The 22,115-nt window shown below is 42.9% G+C and overlaps 1 protein-coding gene across 4 annotated transcripts in view; it reads right to left on the reverse strand.

Moving 5' to 3' along the window:
* Nucleotides 1-22,115, reverse strand: part of antxr2a (ANTXR cell adhesion molecule 2a) — a 149,888-nt gene that overhangs the window by 72,474 nt on the left and 55,299 nt on the right. For 3 of the 4 annotated variants that reach the window (XR_005894304.1, XR_005894305.1, XR_005894303.1), the window contains exons 17-18: nt 13,030-13,131; nt 10,165-10,291 (exon numbers count right to left, since the gene is read on the reverse strand). Coding sequence is in view for 1 of the 4 variants with exons in the window: in XM_041042350.1 (XP_040898284.1) it covers nt 13,093-13,131 (39 nt within the window). In the remaining 3 variants the exon portion in view is untranslated. Of the gene's footprint in view, nt 1-10,164; nt 10,292-10,337; nt 13,132-22,115 lie in introns of those variants that run through there. The other variant, XM_041042350.1, reaches the window with a different exon arrangement.

The following is a 22,115-nucleotide window of genomic DNA, read 5'->3' on the forward strand; positions in this document are numbered from 1 at the left end:
GTACTGTAAAGTAGTTCATGGTCTCACCTGTACAGCAATACAGGTATGACATAGTCCTATTTCAGGTCTGAACACAGACTTATTTTCTCAGGCTGAGTGAAGATATGTTAAATCTACCATATGATAGATAGATAGGTTTCTTAAATAAAATAAATGGTGTTATTTTTCTGGAGTAAAGGGCTTAAAAATAACACAGATGTTTGGGAAGCTGAGTAAAGTACGTCTTTTTTTTTAGTTGTTCGACCAAAGCTTCAAATTCAGGGTGATTATTAGAAAATGTTTATTCTTTTTTCATTTTCACTGACAGTTGCATTTAGTTCTCCACCGTGACCGAAGAAGACACAGTGATAACGCTGGTGTCGGATCTTGACAGGCCTTTACCCAGGACTGGAGAGAAGGTTTCATATCCGTGACTGTGTTTCTTTTCCGCAGGGGGGACACGGGGGAGTGAAGGTTGGGTGGTGAAACGGTGGAGGGTTGCGGATGAGGTCAACCTACGCCCAGGGGCTTCCTCAGGTGAGAAGACGTCAAGGGAATCTAGAGCAGGAGATGGATTTCTTCACCGCAGAGCCACACGATCCCCCAGGGGCCGCTCTCACTTTATCTTAATGTCATTCTCTTTCATCCGTCCAGTCGAGTGAGATGATTGAGGCTGTCCCAGCCAATTGTCCGAAGAGGATTTGATAGAAGAGCGAGTCAATGAGGAGGAGAAATATGCCGTAATGTAACTGGCAGAGGAAAATATTCACAGTCACTTCGATGGTGACATTCGGATGGTGGATATTTGCAGAGTAAAGGTATTTTTGTTGCCTATTAACACAGGACATCGATGGCAAATGTGCCCATTGAAGCAACACAGCAACAAACAGGAAGTTGCTGTCCTTTCACAACAGACAGGCAGATAGATCCTTTAGGGATTTTGGTCATCGTGGACACAGTCTGTGCATTAAGTTCAGAGCTGGAGTCAGGATGCGGTTAGCCTAGCTTAGCATAAAGGTTGGAGGCAAGGGGAAACAGGTAGGCCTCAAAGGCTTTGTGGGTTATGCTAAGCTAGGCTAATTGACTCCAACTAAAGTGCTATCAAAGCTCATTTCCCAAACTTAGTTTTAGACGATGCTTTGCAGAGCAGGGGGAGGGGTGGTAGTCGGGGTGTATCAATCCAGATGTTTTTTATTTTCCTGTGTTACCTTTTCTCTTTCTTTCTTTCTCTTTTTCCTGGTGATAATAAAAACCATATATTGTTTTCATGTTTTTTGTTATTATTGTAATTGCATCCAATTGGTCAGTTAATGGTATTAAAGTAATGTCCCATTTTGTTTGACCTGTGTAAAACCCAATAAAAACAGAATCAGTGAACTGTGTTTTGAACAAAGTGACCTAGAGATAAAAAAAAAACAAAACAAAAAAAAAAAAAGGAATTTTTAATATCTACCTATGTTTATGAGCATACCTAAGACCTCTGTAACTACTTCCTCTTAATCTGGACGTCCAGGGGCTTTTAGGCAAAACAGGATAATCATGAGGATAATCTCAATTATTAATAGGTTGGTACAAATATGATTCCCTGACCGATTGTTTGAACACACGACAGAGCTGAGGCAAAACAAAGGCAGGCCGGCGGGGTTAGAGGAGGAGGCAGTGAGGGAATTATCACATGTGTGTCGAACATGATGAATCTGGGATCAGCGGTGTGATTTGTTTGGGCATTTCTGGCTCTGAAACTCGCACTCGATTGGTCGATTGTTGTGTTGTTGATCTGGGAATTTGACCGATACGTGTTCTTATCTAAGGTTATTTGTGGAGCTTAGAATCTGCAAAAAGCCTGGAAGGTTGATTTAAATGGGAAATAAAATTAATTATGCTTCTATACATGCTAAATAAATAATGCATACTGCAAAATGGAGTGAAATCCACTTGTGAAAGAGCATAAAAGTATCAGCACTCTTCACCACACACTTCAGATGGTAGCACCCAACATCCTGCCAGCCTCATGAATAAATTATTTCACTCCTCACTGCCAAACTGTGCTACAATGAGCTAGACTGTATTTTGCCATTTAAATTTCTGAGCCCATTTTCATGCAAATGGGAAATTTATTGTCACAAACCATGTAACGCTGGCAGTAACACCTTATCTTAATGAATATCAAGTGCGGCTGTATTTCCCTGCCGCAATAGCTCACTAATCAAGTTTTAGTTGGAATGTGATTCATAAAGGGACGATTCATGGCCTCTCGACTTACACTCAGACTCTGCGGCCTATACGACTGTGTTATAAGGATTGATGAAGTCATCCATCAGATTGATCGCCAGCATTCTACCAAATGAAAATGATTATCGAATTACTGTGGTCGAGCCGTTAAAAGACCCCCGACTCGTAAAACTCTGAAGTTAGAGCTTCTCTGAACCCACTCAATTAAAAAGTACGAGGTAATCGCTTATACATGCTGTTAGTGTGAGTTATGGTGGTTAGCACAGTCCCTCGCCACTGGTGCACCTAAGTCTATTGTGCAATTACTTAAGAAATGATACATTAAACCTTTGAAAGTACCAAAGGTTTAAGTTCAGGTGACCTTTAAAAGTGCAGTAAAGTTAAATAGAAAGTTGGACTGTTCAGGGTTTTTTTTTTTTTTTTCAATTAAAGTGTTCAGACGCTGCAGCGAAACATAATCCTTAAGCCTCCGTCCACTGTCAGCGGCGTGACATGAATTCTTAGTCCATAAGCCAAATATTGATATTAATCAAAACCTGAAAACGAATTAAGCCTCTTTACTTGTTTATCGGGTTGTTTTTGACCTTTGACACATGAACTTACAGAGGAAACCATAGGCCTGTTGTTTGATCTGCACTTCGTAAATACAGAGGATATTATTCCCTTTTTACAGTTACAGTTAAAGTTAAACTTAAAATACATGAAAAAAAAAACCAGAGCGCAACTCAACCTGCTCTCACTTCAGAACTGAGAGGTTCACTAACAAACACCAGACAACAACTACATCTGAATTATTAGATTTTCTGATGCAATAATTCTGTTTGTTAACACAGCATCGTATCATAAACACATCACCATGTATGTGTATGTAGAGAATGCTCAGTAGCTGCAAATCTAACAATCTACAATAATGGGAGTGACACCGTCATAACCAAGGAAAAGACGCTGACAGTTGAAGACTAGTCTGCACAGTAGAACCAACATGACAAACTCTTCGTATGCTGTGTAGCAGGTGGCTTTGCAGCATCAGTCAGTGTCCTCGGCACGAAGTCCTTCATATGAAAACAAACTGTACAGATTTCTATTTAAATGTCTCATTGGTTTAACGCTTCCCTTCAGGTGCTCAGCGGCTCACATGCTGCCTCTCTGGCTACCTGTTTCCCGCTCAAAGATTCTGCTGTGAAATCCAAAATCAAACCCAGATTCTTAGCCTCCTGTCGGGGACTTGCGTCTCTGTCAATCACCAGGATCCATGTGAAAATCAAAAATAGTTGATGAATATAAATCCATTTTTGATCATAAACACAAATATAACAAAGATGTAACACGAACTATTAAACCATTATATTCAAAATTGCAAGGACAGACTCCAAGCTAATCTTGCAGAGAAGTTATTGATCATAACATCTCTGCTTCTAAATTTTTACATCATGAGTTTCCTATTACAACCAACGCTGTGGCAGTATGTGGGAACCACCTGAAGCTGAATGCAAATGTTTTGTAAAGAAAGAGTTTAGGTACCGTGTGATGAAAGACAAAAACATTCACGTTCACTAATGCAAACTAAGCTTTTAATTCCTGTTTTTGGTTAACAATCAAAGGATATCCCTGCATTGAGGAATTCCTCACCTTTTGTCAATAAACAAGCTTTATCGAAAACGAGCTTTGGCGCTAACAGAGATGATGATTGGCTCATATGTAATACTCTCGGTTTCTGAGAGGAGAACGACAACAACAGTAATTCCCCGAGGGCTTTTGTCCCTTTGTTTTTAACAGCTACTTCAATTACCACCATATGACACTGGGGACAAGGTGACAAACATGTTGTTGTCTGTGTGCACACGAAATGTTTGTGAAGGTTTGTTTGCTTTCACAAACCACCAGGCTGAGCTAATACCTCACAGCCTTTGGTAGATTAGACGGTTTGGGAGGTGTCAATCAGCAGCCCTGACTTCTACCTTTTCACTGTCACTGACTTGTGGACCAATAGGAAAGAGAGGAAGCATCACCCTTCACCTCTCCCCCCCCTCCCACACTCTCTCTGCCTCCCTGTCCTTCTCTCCCTTCATTCACTGAGGATCAAGCCTCCATAATCCCTGGATTTTATATCCACCAAAACAGCTTGGGCCCATCAGCAAATTGCGATGGCATATGGTATAGGTTTATGATTCATCTGGCACATGCATAGCAATGAGAGTCTCATCATCCGTGGGCAAACACCGGGAAAATATCGTAATGTTAAACGATGCCAGCCATGGAGAGAAGTGGCACCGGGCGTGTGGGAGGGCTGTGTTTGTTCGGCCCACCGAGCGCAGCAGCTGAGGTTGTAAACAGGGTTTTGGATCTGTCGTCCCTCCTGCGGTACGGGGCTAGATTAGGGACTGGTGCCGGGGGTGGAGGGTTCCGGGAAGGACCAGCCTCCGGGGGGATGAGAAGATGGAGAGACAACAGGCCTGAATCTGTCTCAAACACAAACCACAGTCTCACTGTGAACATTTTGGCCGCAGTTTGAGAAGAGAGAGGCGAAAGAGCTTTAATAACCATTATATAAAGGTGGAATGTAAATAAACTGATCACTGATTAATAGCAGGATCTTAAAGTTCACATGGGCTGAGTTTTCTGGGTTTCACGTTCAATTTTAAAGCCTGAGCTTGAATTTAGGTCAAAATATCATAAGCAGCGTTTGGGAGGTTACTGTTGACGTAGCGATCACACTTCTTACAGAGGAATGAGATTATTTCACTTCATAAGGAAACATCCAATAATGCACTGACTGAATCAGTCTTCATCACAATGAGACGACGTGGAAAGATTTTTCTTTTCTGCTAGTTTTAAAACAGCAGGAGCAAATCGAACAAGCAAGAAACACATGAGTCTTTACTAACGATGAATAGGAGAAGACATCAGCGGCCGTGTTTTCTGATCAGGTGCTTTAACATTTCATTTTGCTTTGGACAGTAAATGTAATTTACCTTAAATCAAACATCACAGTAACACTTCCATAAAACAAGTTATTTTACGCAGATATTCCTGTTAAAAGCATGTTTCACCCGAGTGAGCTCACTTCTCATTAGTATCAGAGTTTCTCGCTGCCTGTTCAGCCACAGACGTGATCCACAACATTAGCACCATTTCCAAACATCTGCTGGAGGAGTCAGAAGCGATCTGCTGCCTCCTCTGCCTGTGCCTCTTTGGAAATGTGACATGATTACATACAAACACCTCCAGCCAAACTTCCCCTCTGCCTTCATTAAAGCTCGCCACAGAGCGCTGCCGGCAAGGTGACTCGACCCGCCTCTGCCACGGCTCCACCCCCACCGGGGTCTGGCCAGGCCCACACCGCCCCACACCACTGGCTCAGAGGGCCGTCCGTCAGCCACCGTGCCGGGTCAATATGGGTTCAGACACGGAGCAGAAGCGACTGCGGCTGCCTGCGTGGATCTGCGGCTCGGAGAAGGCCTGCCATGAGCTGACAGTCAGTATGTTGGAGGTTTATCATTAGCAGGCTCCAGACGGCCCAACGACCCCTCCGGCCGGACAGGTGATCTCGCTCGGCCGTCTGACTCAACATATGCCCCCGCGGAGCTTCACCACACATATTGTGCCATCATTATTTCATACCTAGCAGGAGCATCTCTGAGCACAGCCCAGATTTAGGTGCAAAAGCAGGTTTCTGTGAAAAGATTTATTTATTATTTTCATACTGTACGTGTGTGTCCCGGTGGGTGGGAGAGAGAAACAAAGTGCATCTGCAGCCTTTTGCATGTGTTGACCATCTGTTCATTTCAGAACACGCTCAGAGAATATTTCAAACTATTTAGTATTTTCTTGGTAATAGCACAAAAAAAAAACGTTTTCAAATCATCGAATCATTTATTTGCCGCAGTGAATAATGACACCTGAGATCAGGGTGTGAAGATCTGCACTGGCCTTTGATTATTTTTTATTCTTCTCTATAAACAATTAAAACTACTGCTTCTCTATCTCAATGGACGAATGAAAAGTTGGTGAAGTAGTTTTTGATTTTTCTGGTTTTAGCAGCTGGAATTTTACCTTGAAATCATCCAACATTAACATTCATTTTCTCCTGCACATTTAAACACTTGGTGCATTTCACTGTATCATATTGTTACACCGTTATTTGATCATTATAACTGATGCAATCATCAGTTAGCATGACCTGGTTTAGCTGTTTGAGGCTGAGCTAATGTTAACACCTGAACAGACCGATGAGCGGGGCCGAGGACTGTTTTCAAACCTCTGGTCCTCGCACCACGATGGCACCTGAGTTTTCCTAGTTTTCCTGTGAATCCTGTTTTAAAGTCGATATAAGAAGCCAAAGTTCTCAGACCATAAAAACCAGATTTAAATCCAGAACCATCTGCTCACAGAAGATTATAGATATGATCAGATGTTTGATGCCAGCGTTCACTTCTTGACAGTTCTGAGTTTTGGTTCATAACAATAAGCAGCATTACTGTTGTAGTATTTTTATCTATCACAGTGCATCATATTCTATGGGCTGATGATTGATGTTACGTAAAGTCTTAATCTGGGAAATTCATAATCATATTACAGACAAGATTTGTGAGTTATATCACACATACCGTATACGTATTCCACTTCCTTGCTACTCTCTTGAAATAGCTGTACACATCACCGACACACAGTCTAATCATCTTACAGGAGTCCTAAATCTTTATCAGCATATATAGTATATTGGGCTTTAAAATTCACAGGGAGCTCACAGAAAAGAGCATCAAGATAAAGCTCTGAAATCCTGAACCGTCAAGCTCTCCTAATCCCCCCCACCTGCATTTTCCACAGCCGTCGCTGAACAGCAGCCCTCCATATCGCCTGAGAAGGGGATTTAGTTGTAATGCTCTCAGAAATACAATGCATAAAATCAAGTGTCAACTCTAACAAGCTGTTCTTAGGGCGGATGGGCTGCCCTCTGGATCCGACAGGGTCTGGGCTCAGGCTTTGAAAGGTTAGCGGCTGTACAGCATCGCAGCATTTGATCCCACAGTTACCCAAATTTCAGAGACAACTGTGCAAATCAGGATAACCTGGGAAGCCAGACGGGCTTTTGGGGGGAAACAGCTGCTTAAGTCCGTTCGCTGCCTGCCAGAGAAACTTTATCAGGGGAAGTGGAGGTTGAAGTTTTATGGCAGCTAAGCCCCCTCCATCAAATTGTGAAAACAGAACCTTGTGGCACAGCTCAGGGTGGATTTAGGAGTTTGCTCTGTGTTTTCTTGGCTGTTAGCGTTAATATAAAAATAGAAAAATGCAAAGACCTTCGGATGCTGCTGTCCTCATGTGCCACTTTTATTCCAAGCACGATGTTAGACTACGGATCATCTCAAATACAATAGTGAATTATTTTCCTCCCAGAATCATAAAGAATCTCACACGTTCCTGCAGCGATGCCTAATGTGTGAAGGGACGCGAGTTTCTTCGACTTTAGTCACAGAAATTATCTTCAAAATTCATTTCTATTCTACAAATTGATCTTCGTGTGTCTCCTTTTGTATCATTTTTGTGAATTTTTCCTGCTGAAATAAAGAATATTTGCAGCGTCTAAGCTTCTTTAAACACACGACATCTTTTGGGTAATTCAGCTACTTTATTCTCCTCTCCGACGTCTTTTCATCTCCAAACTATTTTGTTTGTTCAACTATGGCAGTGTGTCGCTATGTACTGAGCCCGTTTACATATCACATGATGTATAAGCTTGAATGGCAGCATGGTATACGGGCAGGCTTCTGTATGAAGTATGGCTTGTGTGTTTTTTTGTCATTGAAGAACAGAATGAAAATGTGTAAAGAAAAATCAGTCTCTTTGTTGCTGTTGAAAGTTTTTTGTTTTAGTTTTGTGCAGCTTGTAGATTTTTTAAGTTGTTTTTTTCGAGTCACAGCTTAATTTACAACTTCCTTTTCCTGTGGTTGTTTTACAGTAATTTGAGGATGACATTCATCCAGCAAATATTTGTGTATGAGTTGTGCATTTAGTAGATTTGATGATTTTTTTCTTTTTCAGTGAAACCACATTTATTTTTCACCAAATGTTCACTGACTGATGTATTTTATGTATTCTGTATTTCCTCTCCTTGGACTCAGAAGATGAGGCTGGAGGACAGAACAGAAAAGTCGATCTGTACTGAGAAAGAAAAACCTTCACATTCTCACACTGTTTGAAAAGCTCTGGTAGTGCTGATGGTTCAGAGGCAGATTTTCTAACAGTTGGGTTCTGGGTTTAAATCCGGTCTGGATCGTTTCTCCAGCATAAAGCATCAGTTTGCATTAAAATCCACTTCAGACCCCATCAGGCAGTTCTGGAGGGATTTAAATCATTAGACTATGTTCAGCACCACACCTGTATCCAGATGAATTATGTGCATTTAACTGTATTTATTTATGAACGTGGTTATTATTTGGTTTTATTTTGTTGGGGTTATTTTTTCATTCTTTCTTGAATTCACTTATTAATTCGTTTTGGCCGTGCACCAGACTTCAGTTCAGAAACATCGAAGTTTAGCAGGATGAATAATAAACTCAGGTCACCAACCGAGCGTTTCCTGCAGTGGGCTGTTCTTATGATTATGCTGCTAATCAGAAGAACAGCAGCAAACAGAGCAGATATTAATAAACAAGTTCATAAAACTATATTTTAAAAAAAAGGTTCCTAATGTCTCCGATCGCTGGTTTTGGCGTCCTAAAACCTGTGTGAACTGGTCAGCTGAGAGCAGTAATCAGCTTATGGTGATGATGATTTAGTGAGTGCTGAGTCATCCTGTCTGCGGAGCAGAATAACACACAGGAGGGTGTGTTTTCTCTCATTTATACGCACTCAGCACTTAAAGCTCTGGGAACTCGGAATATACATCGTGAGTCACTGCGGACGTTTGGCTTCCATGCAGCTGTTTTTGGGTAAAATATTTGCAATCAAAGCTTCAGCAGACAGACACGAAAGCCTGAGTCAGTGTCTCTTGTTTTTCTTTACTGGTCAACACATCAGCTGATCAGGCTGAGGCTACAACTACCACTGTTTATCTATATATATTCTCTAAAGACTACGGATCGAATAATACAATATTTCTGATACAGCACCCTAAAAAACAAGGGTCATTTTAAGTACACTTTGCTGGTTTATATTCCTGCACTGAAAACAGGAATCTCACTTGTGACAGAGCATTTTACAGTGTTGAATTTCACCGTTTATTTAAGTGCATGATCTACATACATCTTCCACGGCTGGTGAAGACCCTGTAGGGTTAAACTGTTTGGTTTTAACCACCTGTGATCATCACACGTCTGATTGAATCCATACTTATTGTGAACCTCCTCTGCTTTCTGATACTAGAAGAACTTTTTCTTTCCTGGGATCAGTTTTATCATATTCAGGAAAACAGTTCGCTGTCAGAGCAGACGTCCTGCTTTCAGTCTGTACAGCCCTGTCTGTTACCGCTCAGTTTATGCCTCGCTATAACAGCTTCACATGCACACGCTCTGAAACAACAACTGTGTGTCAGGACAACACGAGGTGATTTCATGAGACTTTCAGTGACAGAAATAAGATCAAAACCCGATTTCACTAAAAACTGATGAGAGTTTATGAAAAAGTGAGACATGTAAACATCAGACAAAGAGACATCACGTTCTCTCTCACTTCCAACATGGAGGGGGGGTTATTGTATATGGACACACACACACACACACACACACCTCAGCTGGCATCTTGTCACAGCATGCAAATGTGGACAAAGCAGAAGGTGTATGAGCGCATATTTTTACTAAATGCAAGACCTCATTTTTGGGGCGTTGAAAACCTTGGAGGGATTCTGTGTGTGTGTGTGTGTGTGTGTGTGTATGTGTGTGTGTGTGTGTGTGTGTGTGTGTGTGTGTGTGTGTGTGTGTGTGTGTGTGTGTGTGTGTGGTGCCTCCGGTGACTTACTTCACAGGGGGAGAGGCTGCACACTGTCCACTCCTCTGTCCACACACACTCTGTATAATCACGTTCCCTGTCGGGCCCTATAAATCTGTATGGGCCCAATTAAAGATCGCCTTCAGCACGTCCACCCCTACCAGCACACACGTGTTAAAAAGAGAGAAAAAACAAAAACACAGTTCGCTGTTCATCGAATGTATATTTGACACAACAGACTGCAGTGTAAAACCAGAACAGGAAATGTTTGTTTAAAAATAAAAACAGTGTAAAACTCTTTTTAAAAAAAGCTTCGCAAATAAGATGCTTTTTGGTATTTTGGTTGCAGCTCACACACACATGTGCAACTCGTGTGAGCTGAACCTGGAAATAAAGGTGCTATGTGAATATAAAAAGACAGAAATACAGATTAAAAACTGTACAAACATTAAGATTATAAAATGATAAATTACAATTTTGCACATTAAAAGAGCTGATAGTGATGTGCTCGGCAGAGAGTAACACATGCAAATCAATTTAAAGTCACAATGTGGTCAAAATGTTGACAGAAATCAAATGAAGATATATCAACAATTGTGACAACTTTTTTTTTTCTTTTTTAGCTAAAGTTGTACTTAAACTGTTAAAAGTCGAAAAGCTCGGCTGAAGTGAATAAATGGTTTAAAATAAAAAATGTCAACATGATTCATTTTTCCGTTTTGGAGTTTAAAAGACATTGAAACAACTTCATTTAACAAGTGCAGAAAAACAAAAATACTTTCATCAAAGGCATCAATTTACAAAGAGCAGCAAAGAAATTCAAAATTATTTTTTATCTACAGCAAAAGGTGTTGGAAAAAGAAAATCCCATAGTCTGTGATGGCGTGTGGCGAGGACTCAGAGGGGACACGTGACGTGTTATTAGCAGGGCGACTAGTGTTGTGACTGCTGTGTAAATATCTCATTAGTTCGGGTTAATAACATTCCTGTGCTCCTGGTTGTAACATAAAGACGACAGGACCTAAGTGCTAAAATCTCCTGGTCCTCCGTGCGTCCAGAGCGAGGCTGATGAGCCTGTTAAATATCAGCCTGCAACATTATGCAAGAGGCTAAAAGTGTTTAAGTCGGACATAAATACCAGTGCACCCCTGAGGATTTGATTTGGAATTATTTACGTCCCTCCGATCAGGAAGGAGAGGAAACAAAGGAATAATTAGACGGGCGTGTTGCGCGCCGCTCGCCTCGCGTGTGCTCGTGCCCACCGAATGTGAGACGCTCACCCATTCCCCCTCAAACTTGATGGTTGTTGAACTTATTTTTAGTGTCATTTGATAAGCTTCCCTGCTTGCACAGAGACATCCCACTGACCCAGCCACTGGTCATTGTCTATACCGCTTCCCGTCAAAGCCGGCGCGCTTTGTCAGGTTTCGACTCGAATATCCATTTTGCATCTGAAGTACGGTATCCGAAGTGACTGGATCATTCGAGCCTTTTTCTTCAGCTGCTGCCCCCTTTCCTCCCCCACAGTGTTTCCGCTCACACTAACATCATTTGGGATTGGCGTCATGACAGCGCGCTTGAGAAATCCACAATATACATAAATATATATCCCCTGCTTTTTGGGGTGAGGGAGCTGGGGGTCGGAGGGCGGGGGGGGCATAATTTCTGGAAATGAACAATACTTATCCGTCCATCGCATCCGTTGCTTTGGGTTTGCGTTTTGGACGTGGTACACCGTCACCGTGGCGCGGTGTCCTCTTTTTTTCCTGTGAATAATGTGGTAATAGGTCATTCAATGTCAAAAGGCATAAAAAAGAGACAGCCAAGTCTTCACAGGCTGCTGCTTGCTGTTGCCTTTAATTATTTTAATTAAACTTTGATATTCTGGTGCTGAGAGAACTGGTGAGTTGTGACGGAGCCGGGGAGCCCTCAGAGGATTGAGATGGTGGGCAGAGGAGTGTCGAGGCAGCTGTATCTATATCTTTAAAGTCTTAACTGATGGGTCTGTTTATGGGCAGTGATGTTCTACGCCTTGCTGAGCAGAGAGCAGACTGTGCTGAAAACAGGGGCAAAAAATACCAAGCGCCATGTCAAGGTCTTGAAGGCATCAATCCCTCAAACCTAGCTGGAGATCATCCTGGTCAGGAGGCTGTCCTGCGGTCGAATAACGCTCTATTAATTTCCCTGTCCCGAGTGCATAATGAAAGGAAGGTGTCTTCAAAAAAAAAAAAAAAAAAAAAAATTACAAAACTAAAGGGCAAAGTCTTGATGCCTTCCAGTACCTTGGGGCATCCTGTCTACAATTTGTCATGCGTGTGCACTTCTCAGTGTTAAAATGACAAGATAAGCCAGTCAAAGGGCAGCCGCCAGGCATCCAGCACGGCTGAAGTTGGAGAGGATTCGTGATGAGACATTGCCAAAAGGCAGTGGACTTCTGCACTTGTGAGGCCCACTGGGATTATTCCGACTTCCACGCCAAAGGCAAACAGCCCCGTTCTCCATGTTTTTTTTTTCTTTTCTTTTTTTTTTGTTTTTTTTTTTTAGATAGCTTCCGTCTGTGTCCGTGAAATTTGGTTTTTCACAGAAGGCACAATATGGTCAGAATATGTTAAGCCTTTGGTGCGCACGAAAAGCTAACCGAGTCTGAGCACTGAGTTCTGGGGCGTCCTGTGCGCCTGCTTTTACTTTCCTTATTTAAAAAAAGGATTTGTTATAATGAAAAGCTCGTAAATAACTTAATGAACAAGAGTTAATATTAACATTTCACCCTGTGTGTGTCAGAGGTCTAAGAGCAGAGAAGAAGGGAAACTGTGCACAAAGTGAAGCGGAGTGAACAGATAGTGGTTTCAGCTGCAGGATTACAGATCTTCAAAAAAAAAAAAAAAAAAACAAAACCTGAAATTCTTCTCTTGTCCACAGCTCTCAGCACGGTGGCTTTCACACAGTAGTCCTTCTCTCCTACTGATGCTGCACACGGTTGAAATTCATACACCGACCCTGAAAAAGAGAGAGAGAGAGAAGAGAGAGAGAATTAAAACGACTGTAACAATTAAGATGCACCTCATATCTAACTGCTGCTATTTTCTTTTTTTTATATTTGATAATATTTTATTATATATTTGCTAATTAGCACCTTAAAGTATTTCCTTATAATGTAATTCATATACATTTCTAGTAACCATTATTTTATATGATCCTTGATAAAACTATTTCTATTAAAATAATGAAAATTAAAAAAAAAAAAAAAACCCATAACAAATAAAGATTAAAGTAAAAAAACTAAAGGAGATAATATTCACTGGTAACAGCATAAATATTTGACTCACACAAAACAAAGACAAAAACATAAATTCATTCATTTTCTCACAGAGTGAAAAAATTTCTGCGTTCAGCTGAAAATTTAGTCTCAGCTACAAACCGACCTGCAGGAGCAGGATTTCAGTTCCCTCTCTACCTTTCTGAGAAAACACCCCCGAAAAAAAACCTTTCTGTGCATGCTCTCACCCTACGTGTATTTGTGTGTGTGTTTGGGTGTCGAAGCAGCTGTCTGAGCCTCTCAGTGCAGCAGCAGCAGCCTGCTCGCTAACAGTAGGCCGACTGGCACCAAGAGGGAGCTCTCGCACAGCGAATCCCCAGCAGCCAGTCGGCCTCCAACCTCACACTCACACACAGCTCTGCCTCCCTGAACCTCCTCGTCTCTCTCTCCCTGTCTCTCAGCGTGTTTACATGTGCTTCCTGTGACCTGATGCCTGCTGGTTTTCAGCACTTCTTAAACATCATGAAGGAGAGTTAGTCCTAAAACGATGAGGAGCAGACACCAGCAACTGGTCTGAGGACAGCATTTTCTCACGTGCTTCCAGCCACATCTACCCCGGCAGATGAAGGTGAACGCAACTTTGTTTGTGCAGCTCAAAGCTACAAGTGAGAAATGGAGAGGTGTTTTCTTGGAATTTGGGTGAACTGACCCTTTAATGCGCCACACAAACGTCCTTTGTGGTGAGAGGTGAGAGGAATGCCACACAGTCAGGGGCAAATGCTCCAAAACAGAAGCCTCCAACTGGCTTTGAGCTCAGGACCTTCTGGCTGAGAGCAGACGCTGTGAATATCTGAACCTCCACGCAGGTGAAAACATTAAAGAGACCAGGTTAACGATGCCTCTGCTATGCCACGTAGACGTGTAACTGAATTTCTAAGCAGCGTTCTGCACATGACAGACACCTCAAAGAAAGAACGTCTCCCTGTGGCAGGACTGCGCCAAGGCAAGAGAACAGACAGGGACTCGGAGAGGTGCATCCAAATAATTCAACGTCCCAGAGAAACTGGAAGAAATATCTTTAGATGAGTTGATTTCCACAGCTGAACACAGAAGATATCACACAAGAAAAAAAAAAAAACAACGCTCTGTCATCAGCCTGTCCTCTCACTGTGTCGTCCGTCCACAAAGATCTCTTCACAAAGGGACGTCTCTAACAGACTGAATTTATTACTAACCAAACGATGTGAATCAAACACAGGGTAAGAGGTTGGAGGGACATCTGATTACTGACCAGCAGGAAAATAAAAAAAGTAAACAGGCAAATGTAAATATTTCTATATTTCTCCCAGTAACCTGGTTTCTTACAGCGTGTGAATGTTACCCTGCATTTCCACACTGATCCCTCTGCTCTTAGTCCACTGTCACACTACAGTACTCAGACCTGGTCTTTGTTGACCAGGAAATGTTTAATATTGGAAAATACTAGTGGAAAATAACAGTCACAGCTCTCGAATCCCAACAATATTCACAGATACACTGCAGCGTTTGTGGTCCGACAGTGTGCATAGTGTGTAATGGAAAAACTGAATTTGTGATTTTAATTTTCATTTCAGATGTGAGACATTTGTGACTGATGAGTACAGAAACCGATCTGAAAAGATCTGATCTGTGAGTTGAACTGTGTTTGAAACACGCTCGTATTTGAGCTGCTGAGAAAACAAAGGCACATTCTCGCACATTCAGGCCTCACAGAGTCCAGGTGGCAGCTTCTTATCGAGGTATCACGGACAGAAATGACCACGAGACTTTGGCTCGTGAGCTGCCTGGTGAACGCGGAGCTCAGCAGCCGGCTCCTCCGGTGCGGAAGCTCTTACAGTATCTGCACTACAGTCTGGCTCCGGAGCAGAAGCGTGCATGGGCCGACTGTGACGAGGGCTTTAGACAAGCTGGAGAATCTTCCATTTCTCATTATTTGGCAGGGCTGGTGTGTGTTTGGTGGAGGGGTGGGGGCTTCGCTCCGTCTCTGCATGGTAAGCCCCTCGACGTGTACCCTCTGCAACTAATCTCGCACAGTCAACAAATAAGGCACATCAGATGCTGTTTTGGCCGCGGCCATCAGAGCGGCTAAGTTCAGTGGATTTTACAGGTTTTACTGCGCGGGGGCTCGGTGAGGGAAGAAGTGCTCTCTGCAGCGGCAGAATGGCGGGCAAAGCAGGGGGATCTGGTGCGAGGGCGAAGCAGGTGCAGCACAATACGGTCAAACCCATTCCAGCTCCCCTGTTCCCGGATGAGCGGGGCCTGACTTGGCAGGGAGCGCTGCCTTGTAACTGGGCCATGTTGGAGAGATGGAGGCCCACCTGTGCCACCCGGAGAGGCAGAACAATAGTCTGAATATGTCAGCATGGAATGTCAGTGAAATCTCATCAGACAGTCGGGAGCGTGACTGCAGATAGACGGGTGGATGAGTCAGGTGGTGAGATGGAGAGGTGAAGAGACAAGAGGAGGGGGTGAGGTGAAGGGGGGTCAGAGAGAGGCATCAACTTCCAAATGGAGACTGTGATTAATAAGGTTCATTACAGACACTTCACTGGATTTCTATCAAAGTAAATGGAAATATATTGAATGGTGACACCAAACCGCAGCGTTTCCAACACCATCCGCTGCCGATGTACCTGAGAGATCCGGCACACATCGAAAATGTGGGAAAGTCATTTAAAATTTTGGGTTGCAATTGCATTTGTCAGTTCATTATTTTCATGATTCATATTTTAGTCTGTAAAATGTCAGGAAATAATGAGATGGGCCCACTGGCAGTTCCAGGTTCCCATGGTTTCTGTGCCCCAGTTGCTTATTTTGTCTAAACAACTGTTAAAAAAACAAAAGGATTCACTTCTCATTGATGTAATGAGACGGAACCAACTAACACCTGGCATTAACAAAAAAAAAACCAACTAAATCAACTACTTAAATTTCTGTCACCATTAAGTACAAAGAACTAACAACACAACAAAGAGCTAAAACGGAGCCAAACAGGATTCTTGCTCTGCTCAGTGTAAACTGAAGGCCTGTTGGTCTGAGCATCTGAAATGAACCTCTGGCGTCCCGGTGCCGCGTGTCGTCGAATACCGTTCCTCTCTCAGAACTGTGCCTTAAGGTCGTGTTAGCAGGTCCTCGCCGTGTGTTGACAGGAGCTGCAGAGGTCCACATCTTGCCCAGTCCTTCAGTCAACACGTTTGTCTCTTGGACTCTTGGCTTGTGACTTGAGGCAGAGCTCCAGAAGTGAGGTGGAGACTGTGAGTGTGTGTTTGATTTTGACTGTCATCTCTCGCTGAGTTCGCACCCTGAGCAGCTTGAGTCAGACCAAACTCCGTGTCATTTTAGGAGCTTTTTCTCACTGTGACATACTGTAAGATAAACCAAGTTCTGAATAATGACGACAGACTTTAAAACAGTGTTTGCAGCTTCGAAAACTACTTTTGTAAAATCTAATTACAAATGCGATTGGACGGGACATTAAAACCTATAACAAGACCAACTGAACAACTGGTTATTATTTGGTTCCCAAACTATTCTGCATATCATTTTATGTGTCTGAAAATGGCCTCGCTCTTTGTCTAATGTCCAAAAAAAAGGTATGTTATAAGTTGCAGATCCACTTTCTCATCCTCTCACTTCAAAGTGGGAGACTCAAAGATGGGAGAGTCAACAAAGGCGGAGAGGTTGTGTAAACTTTTCAAAAGACGTCATACAACCACAGATGATGCTGGCTGGGCTGAGTGCTTGATGGTTTTCATAACATGTGTGTATGTGTGCACGCTGCAATCATTGCCAAAATCAACCGCACTCATTCTGGTTGCACCTGCTTAAAAGCCACATCTGCAAATGATCACCCAGTCATGTCGATGACGCTGTTACTGACATGGACTCAGCTGAGGCGAATGAAATTAGAAGCTTTTAAAATGTTTGTTCTGTCAAATTCAGTATAAGACAAGCTTTTACTGAGCGGGGACATCTGAAGGTTTTCCATCATGTCCAAAGAAACCAAAGAGACCATCAGTCATATTCTGTGTGCAAGTACTGGATCTCCGGGTTTTTAGCACAGTGACTCCATGGTGGATGGTTCCCAAACTGTCAGTTCACCTTAACATCATAACTTTAACACGTTTTTAAGAGTTGTAGGTCATTCTGTTGGCTGGTAGGATCTGATCCGGAGCATGAGTCAAACCCTGGAAGTTTTAAGGTCCATATTTTGCCATGTGTCTGTCTCTCCATGACGCCTGCTCAGAACAAGTTTGAAATGAATCTCTGCAACAATTTTTGGGAGACAGATAACAGGAAATAAACACAGCTGATGATGAATTAGTTCTCTTCCAAATGTTTGTACTGGCTTGTCGTATTAATCGATTGTATAGTTTGTCACATTTACAATATCAAAGACAAAAAAAAAAAAAAAAAAAAAAAAAAGATGCATGAAAGCAGCATCCATTTAGGTTACGGAACGAATCTCCCATCTGGACTGTAGTGCGAAAACACTTGCAAGCATGAGAGTTGTAATCCAGTTGCAAGATGCTTATTTTGCAGTGATAAGCTACAGGCTTTGAAAGATTTTATCACCAGAACAGAGACTTTTTTCCACATTAGAGCTTTGCAGCTATACAGTAGCTTAGTTAATCTAGGGCTTAGTTAATCCAACAGCAACAGGACGACTGCAACATTCATCACATTATTCCAACACTTGTCTGTTCTTCTGAAAAAATGTTGATGAGCTGAACAGAAAATTCATACTGCAAATTATTCATATACTGCTGTGTGCGATCTCCATCTCTACATGAACAGGCTGTAAAAAAGTTTTGTTCTCTTTCTTTTTTCTTTTTCTAGAAATCACAGCGAATGTTCTGGGATTCTTGTCTCAGTTTGACAGCTATAAGGAACTCAGAGCGCGTGCAGCCTCCGTCAAGACCGCACACATTTCCACAACACTGTGAACAATAACGTATCCCAACAAATACAATCTACACCTGGATCCAAAGCTGCATTAAAACGTCCATGCATAATGATAAAACAGTCACAGCATACATAGGGCAGATTTTTAAAAATCAAGTCTCAAACTTGTGCAGCTGCTTATGAGAAACTGGAAAAAAAAATTCATCACTCAGGCTTCAGCTCGCTGCCAAACTTCACAGCACATTTCAAAATATCCTAAATCACTGAGGTTTTCCTGGAGAGGCACAGATCCTATCTTTCCTGACCTGTAACAGTTTTAATACCTTTAATACACACAGACAGACACACACACACACAGTAAAATAAAAATCAAAGGAAATTCTCCTTGGCTTATGGAGGACTCCCCAGCCCAAGTTCATTTAAGCTCTGAAGTGTGTGTTGCACCAAGTTGTTCCAAACTTTTAAGCTTCAGTTTCAACTCTGATCTCTGTTTAACTTTAAATGAACAGTTGAGATCATTTCAACTTCAAAAATGGCTGCAACGTGTGAGATGGAAAAGGAAAATAAGCAAGTGCCTGGAGAAGAATAAAGGAAAAACTCAACCTCTAACAGAGGGCAGAAGAAAAGTTGGACATGCTCCAGTGAAAATGCGAGTTAATACTGTCACACCATCTACATCATGTCAGTCTCATGACAGAAACAGCCAGAAAGCTACGAAAAGCAGATCAATGCTGCTCTTTATGGGCTTTTGTCCACGATCATTCCGAGCTGGGACTCGTTCATTCTTGACTATATGGAAATTACGGTGGTTTCAACTTTAAATCCTTAAACAGGGTTTTACTAATCCAGGTTTTAATCTAAACAGTTATTTTAAAATCTGGTTTAATCATTTAAAAAGAATGATCAACTCTAATTTCAGCTTAAACTGATGCACATTGGTGCAATCCACCAAAGTACCGTTAAGTAGCACAAGTGTTAGAAATCACTCCTTTCACAAAAAAGTGTGAACTGTTCCTTTATCGAATCCACAGTCCTCCTCTCTGGTGGAGGCAGCAGACTCTGAGAAGTGAAAAAAAAAACCAACTTCACACAGTGTCATCCTCCCCTTCAAGCCCCTGCCTGTCGAGCCTCAGCCACCAGACATGTGTTCTGTTTTACTCCGTGTCCTCTGCCACATATTGAACAAATTAAAAGTTCAAGTTGGACGGAGAAGCACAGCTGCACGGGGACAGGAGAGAGCCAGAGTGTGAGCAATCCTCCCTCCACGAGGCTGCTGGCCCTCTTCTCACAGCCCCTCGTCCACACACACAGACGCACACACACGCACGCACACACACACACACACACACACACACACATATACGCTGCCCACACAGCGCTGCCATCTGGCCTGCTGGGAAATCAGAGCCACCTGAGACTCGGCCAAATACATGATGCTTGCTGACAACTCGGGCATTTCTTCTCATTGTAAATAGATGAATAAAGATTATACAGGCACATAAGGTACATGGGAGGACAACACTTAAAAAAGCAGTTACTCCTCACACTACTGCGAAGTTTAGCAGCTATGATGATGGAAAAGAAGCAAAGCCTCTGAGTTCAAATGTATCTCCTGGTCCAAGATAGAAAACACTTTCTATATATACTTAATATCCATGTTACAAATGCCTCCACATTTACATATGAACACAGCAACATGGCTCTGTGACATTTACAAGTTTGACTCCACATTTACATATGAACATCACACCCATACTTGACTTCTTGTTCCAAATCTGCAGCTATAACAGCTTCCATTGTTCTGGGAAGACCTGGTTCACAGTCTGTGCTCCAGCTCATGCCAAAGGTGTGGAATGGGTTTGAGGTCAGGGCTCTGTGCAGAGCAGTCAAGGTCTCCCGCTCCGAGCTGGGAAAACCAGTTCTTTATGGGCCGACCGCTGTGCGCCGGGTCATTTTCGTGTTGTAAACGTCGTTTTATTTCCTACGTCATTAAGAGTTTCCTTCATTAAAACCGAGGGACCTCGTGCAGACGAGGCGGACACAAACAGCCCAGGCCTCAGACAAAGTAATGACAAACAGCAATAACAAAGATTTAGCATCAAAACTTAAGATGATATAAAAAAAAACAACCTGTGACACCACATTTTCATCTCAGGCCTTTCAAACAAGAACACTGCCTCCATTGGAGAGTGTGAATAAAGCGGTGGATGATGGGTAAGCAGACTCTGACAGCTCCGTGACTGACCCTGGGAGCAGAGCGGGAGTGAGCGACAGCTTGCAGTAAAAAGTTAAGCTAGCAGGCAGCAGCATATGGTCTGCAGACTGTCAGAGAATCACTGGCTCCTGTTTCCTGCAGACAGGAGAATCTTTTACTGAGCAGAGAGAAGAGAAACTGACGGTGAAGAGAAAGGTCAGGTTCTTTGGTCCGAACCATCAGGCAGGTGCTGAAAGTTTCTTTTTGTTGAACTTTCAGTTGCTCTTTTGAAACGACGCTGATCACACTCGAGCTCATGTAACATCCAGCTCAGGTTTTCAGGGAGGGAAAGATGGACGCCAAGATGGCAGATTTTTGTTTACAGTATTTCTAACGATTGAGACGGTCAGATACTTCTGTACCTGCTCGCTCATGCAGCCCGTCATTGTGGGTTATACTTCCAGCTAAAAGCCTCAAATGTAAATCATGAAAGAGCTTCTGACTCTGTATCAGCTGTCTGTTGTTTCAGGGATAAGTGGTATCTCCTGAAGCTTGAACATGGACGCCACAGTACTGTAGGTGCAGCTGTTTCCTGCCTGGGCCTCCTGCTTGCTTCCAACCCCCCCCCCCCACACACCCTCTTTGGTTTTGTCAGAGTAAGCGCACATCATTGGCAGCTAAAAGCTCTGGGCACCGTCCCTCTGGTTGTTCCAGAGAAATGCCAATCGTTTTGGCGTCGACGGGGGCCTCACAGACGGTGCAGGAAGGCACAGATGGCACTAATGGACGCGCAGAATCCAACCGAGGGACCGGGACAGAGCCACACCGGAGCGCCGTCCAAATAACTGTAGTGTGAATGTACTGTATGGCCAACGCGCCGCTCTGCTCTTGCGGGGCCGATGCCACGGCAATGCGGCATAAAGAATTTAAAATGATAAAATAATCATAAGAGAGGGAGATCGTGGGAGGATCGGCGTGGAGCGGTGCCAGGAGGATCAGACAGAGGAGAGATTGTTCTTGGGCTGATATGTGCTGAAGTGATTTAGACAGGCCTCCTCCAAGTCAACCCACTCCAGTCAGACAACTGGGTTTACAGCTAATGAACTGAGATGCCCAGTCTGTCAAGGAGAAGCCAGTTTATAGACTGCACCTTCTCCTGGTACAATGAGACTTTTGTACAACGTGCAAGCCAGCTGATAGCCTGTTTTATGACCTGTGAGGCGACAGACTTACATTAAGACTTTTTTTTTTTATCGCCCAAATCTTTCCCTCCATTTCCCATGTGATGCCCACATGCTGCAGATTTTAACATTTGTTGTGTAATGCATTCACAAAAACACTCCTGTGTCCACCAGCCTCTTTTTAGCTAGTAGTGCTAAACAGATGCTTGTAGGAAGAACTAGTCACAGCTTTTGGCGGTGCGAAGGGGCCGCTGAAAACCTGTTTGGAGCTCCGTGTTCTTTTGATAAAAGTTTCGATACTTCTGAAGGGTCACGACACCTTAAGTTTGAGCCTTTTTCAGCCTTCTGTGTGGTTTCTAAAAATGTAAGCGGCGTTCAACGCTGAGTGGAAAAGCAGATAGGTGGG

Source organism: Toxotes jaculatrix, chromosome 7 (genome assembly GCF_017976425.1).
Source record: "Toxotes jaculatrix isolate fToxJac2 chromosome 7, fToxJac2.pri, whole genome shotgun sequence".
Taxonomy (NCBI): domain Eukaryota; kingdom Metazoa; phylum Chordata; class Actinopteri; family Toxotidae; genus Toxotes; species Toxotes jaculatrix.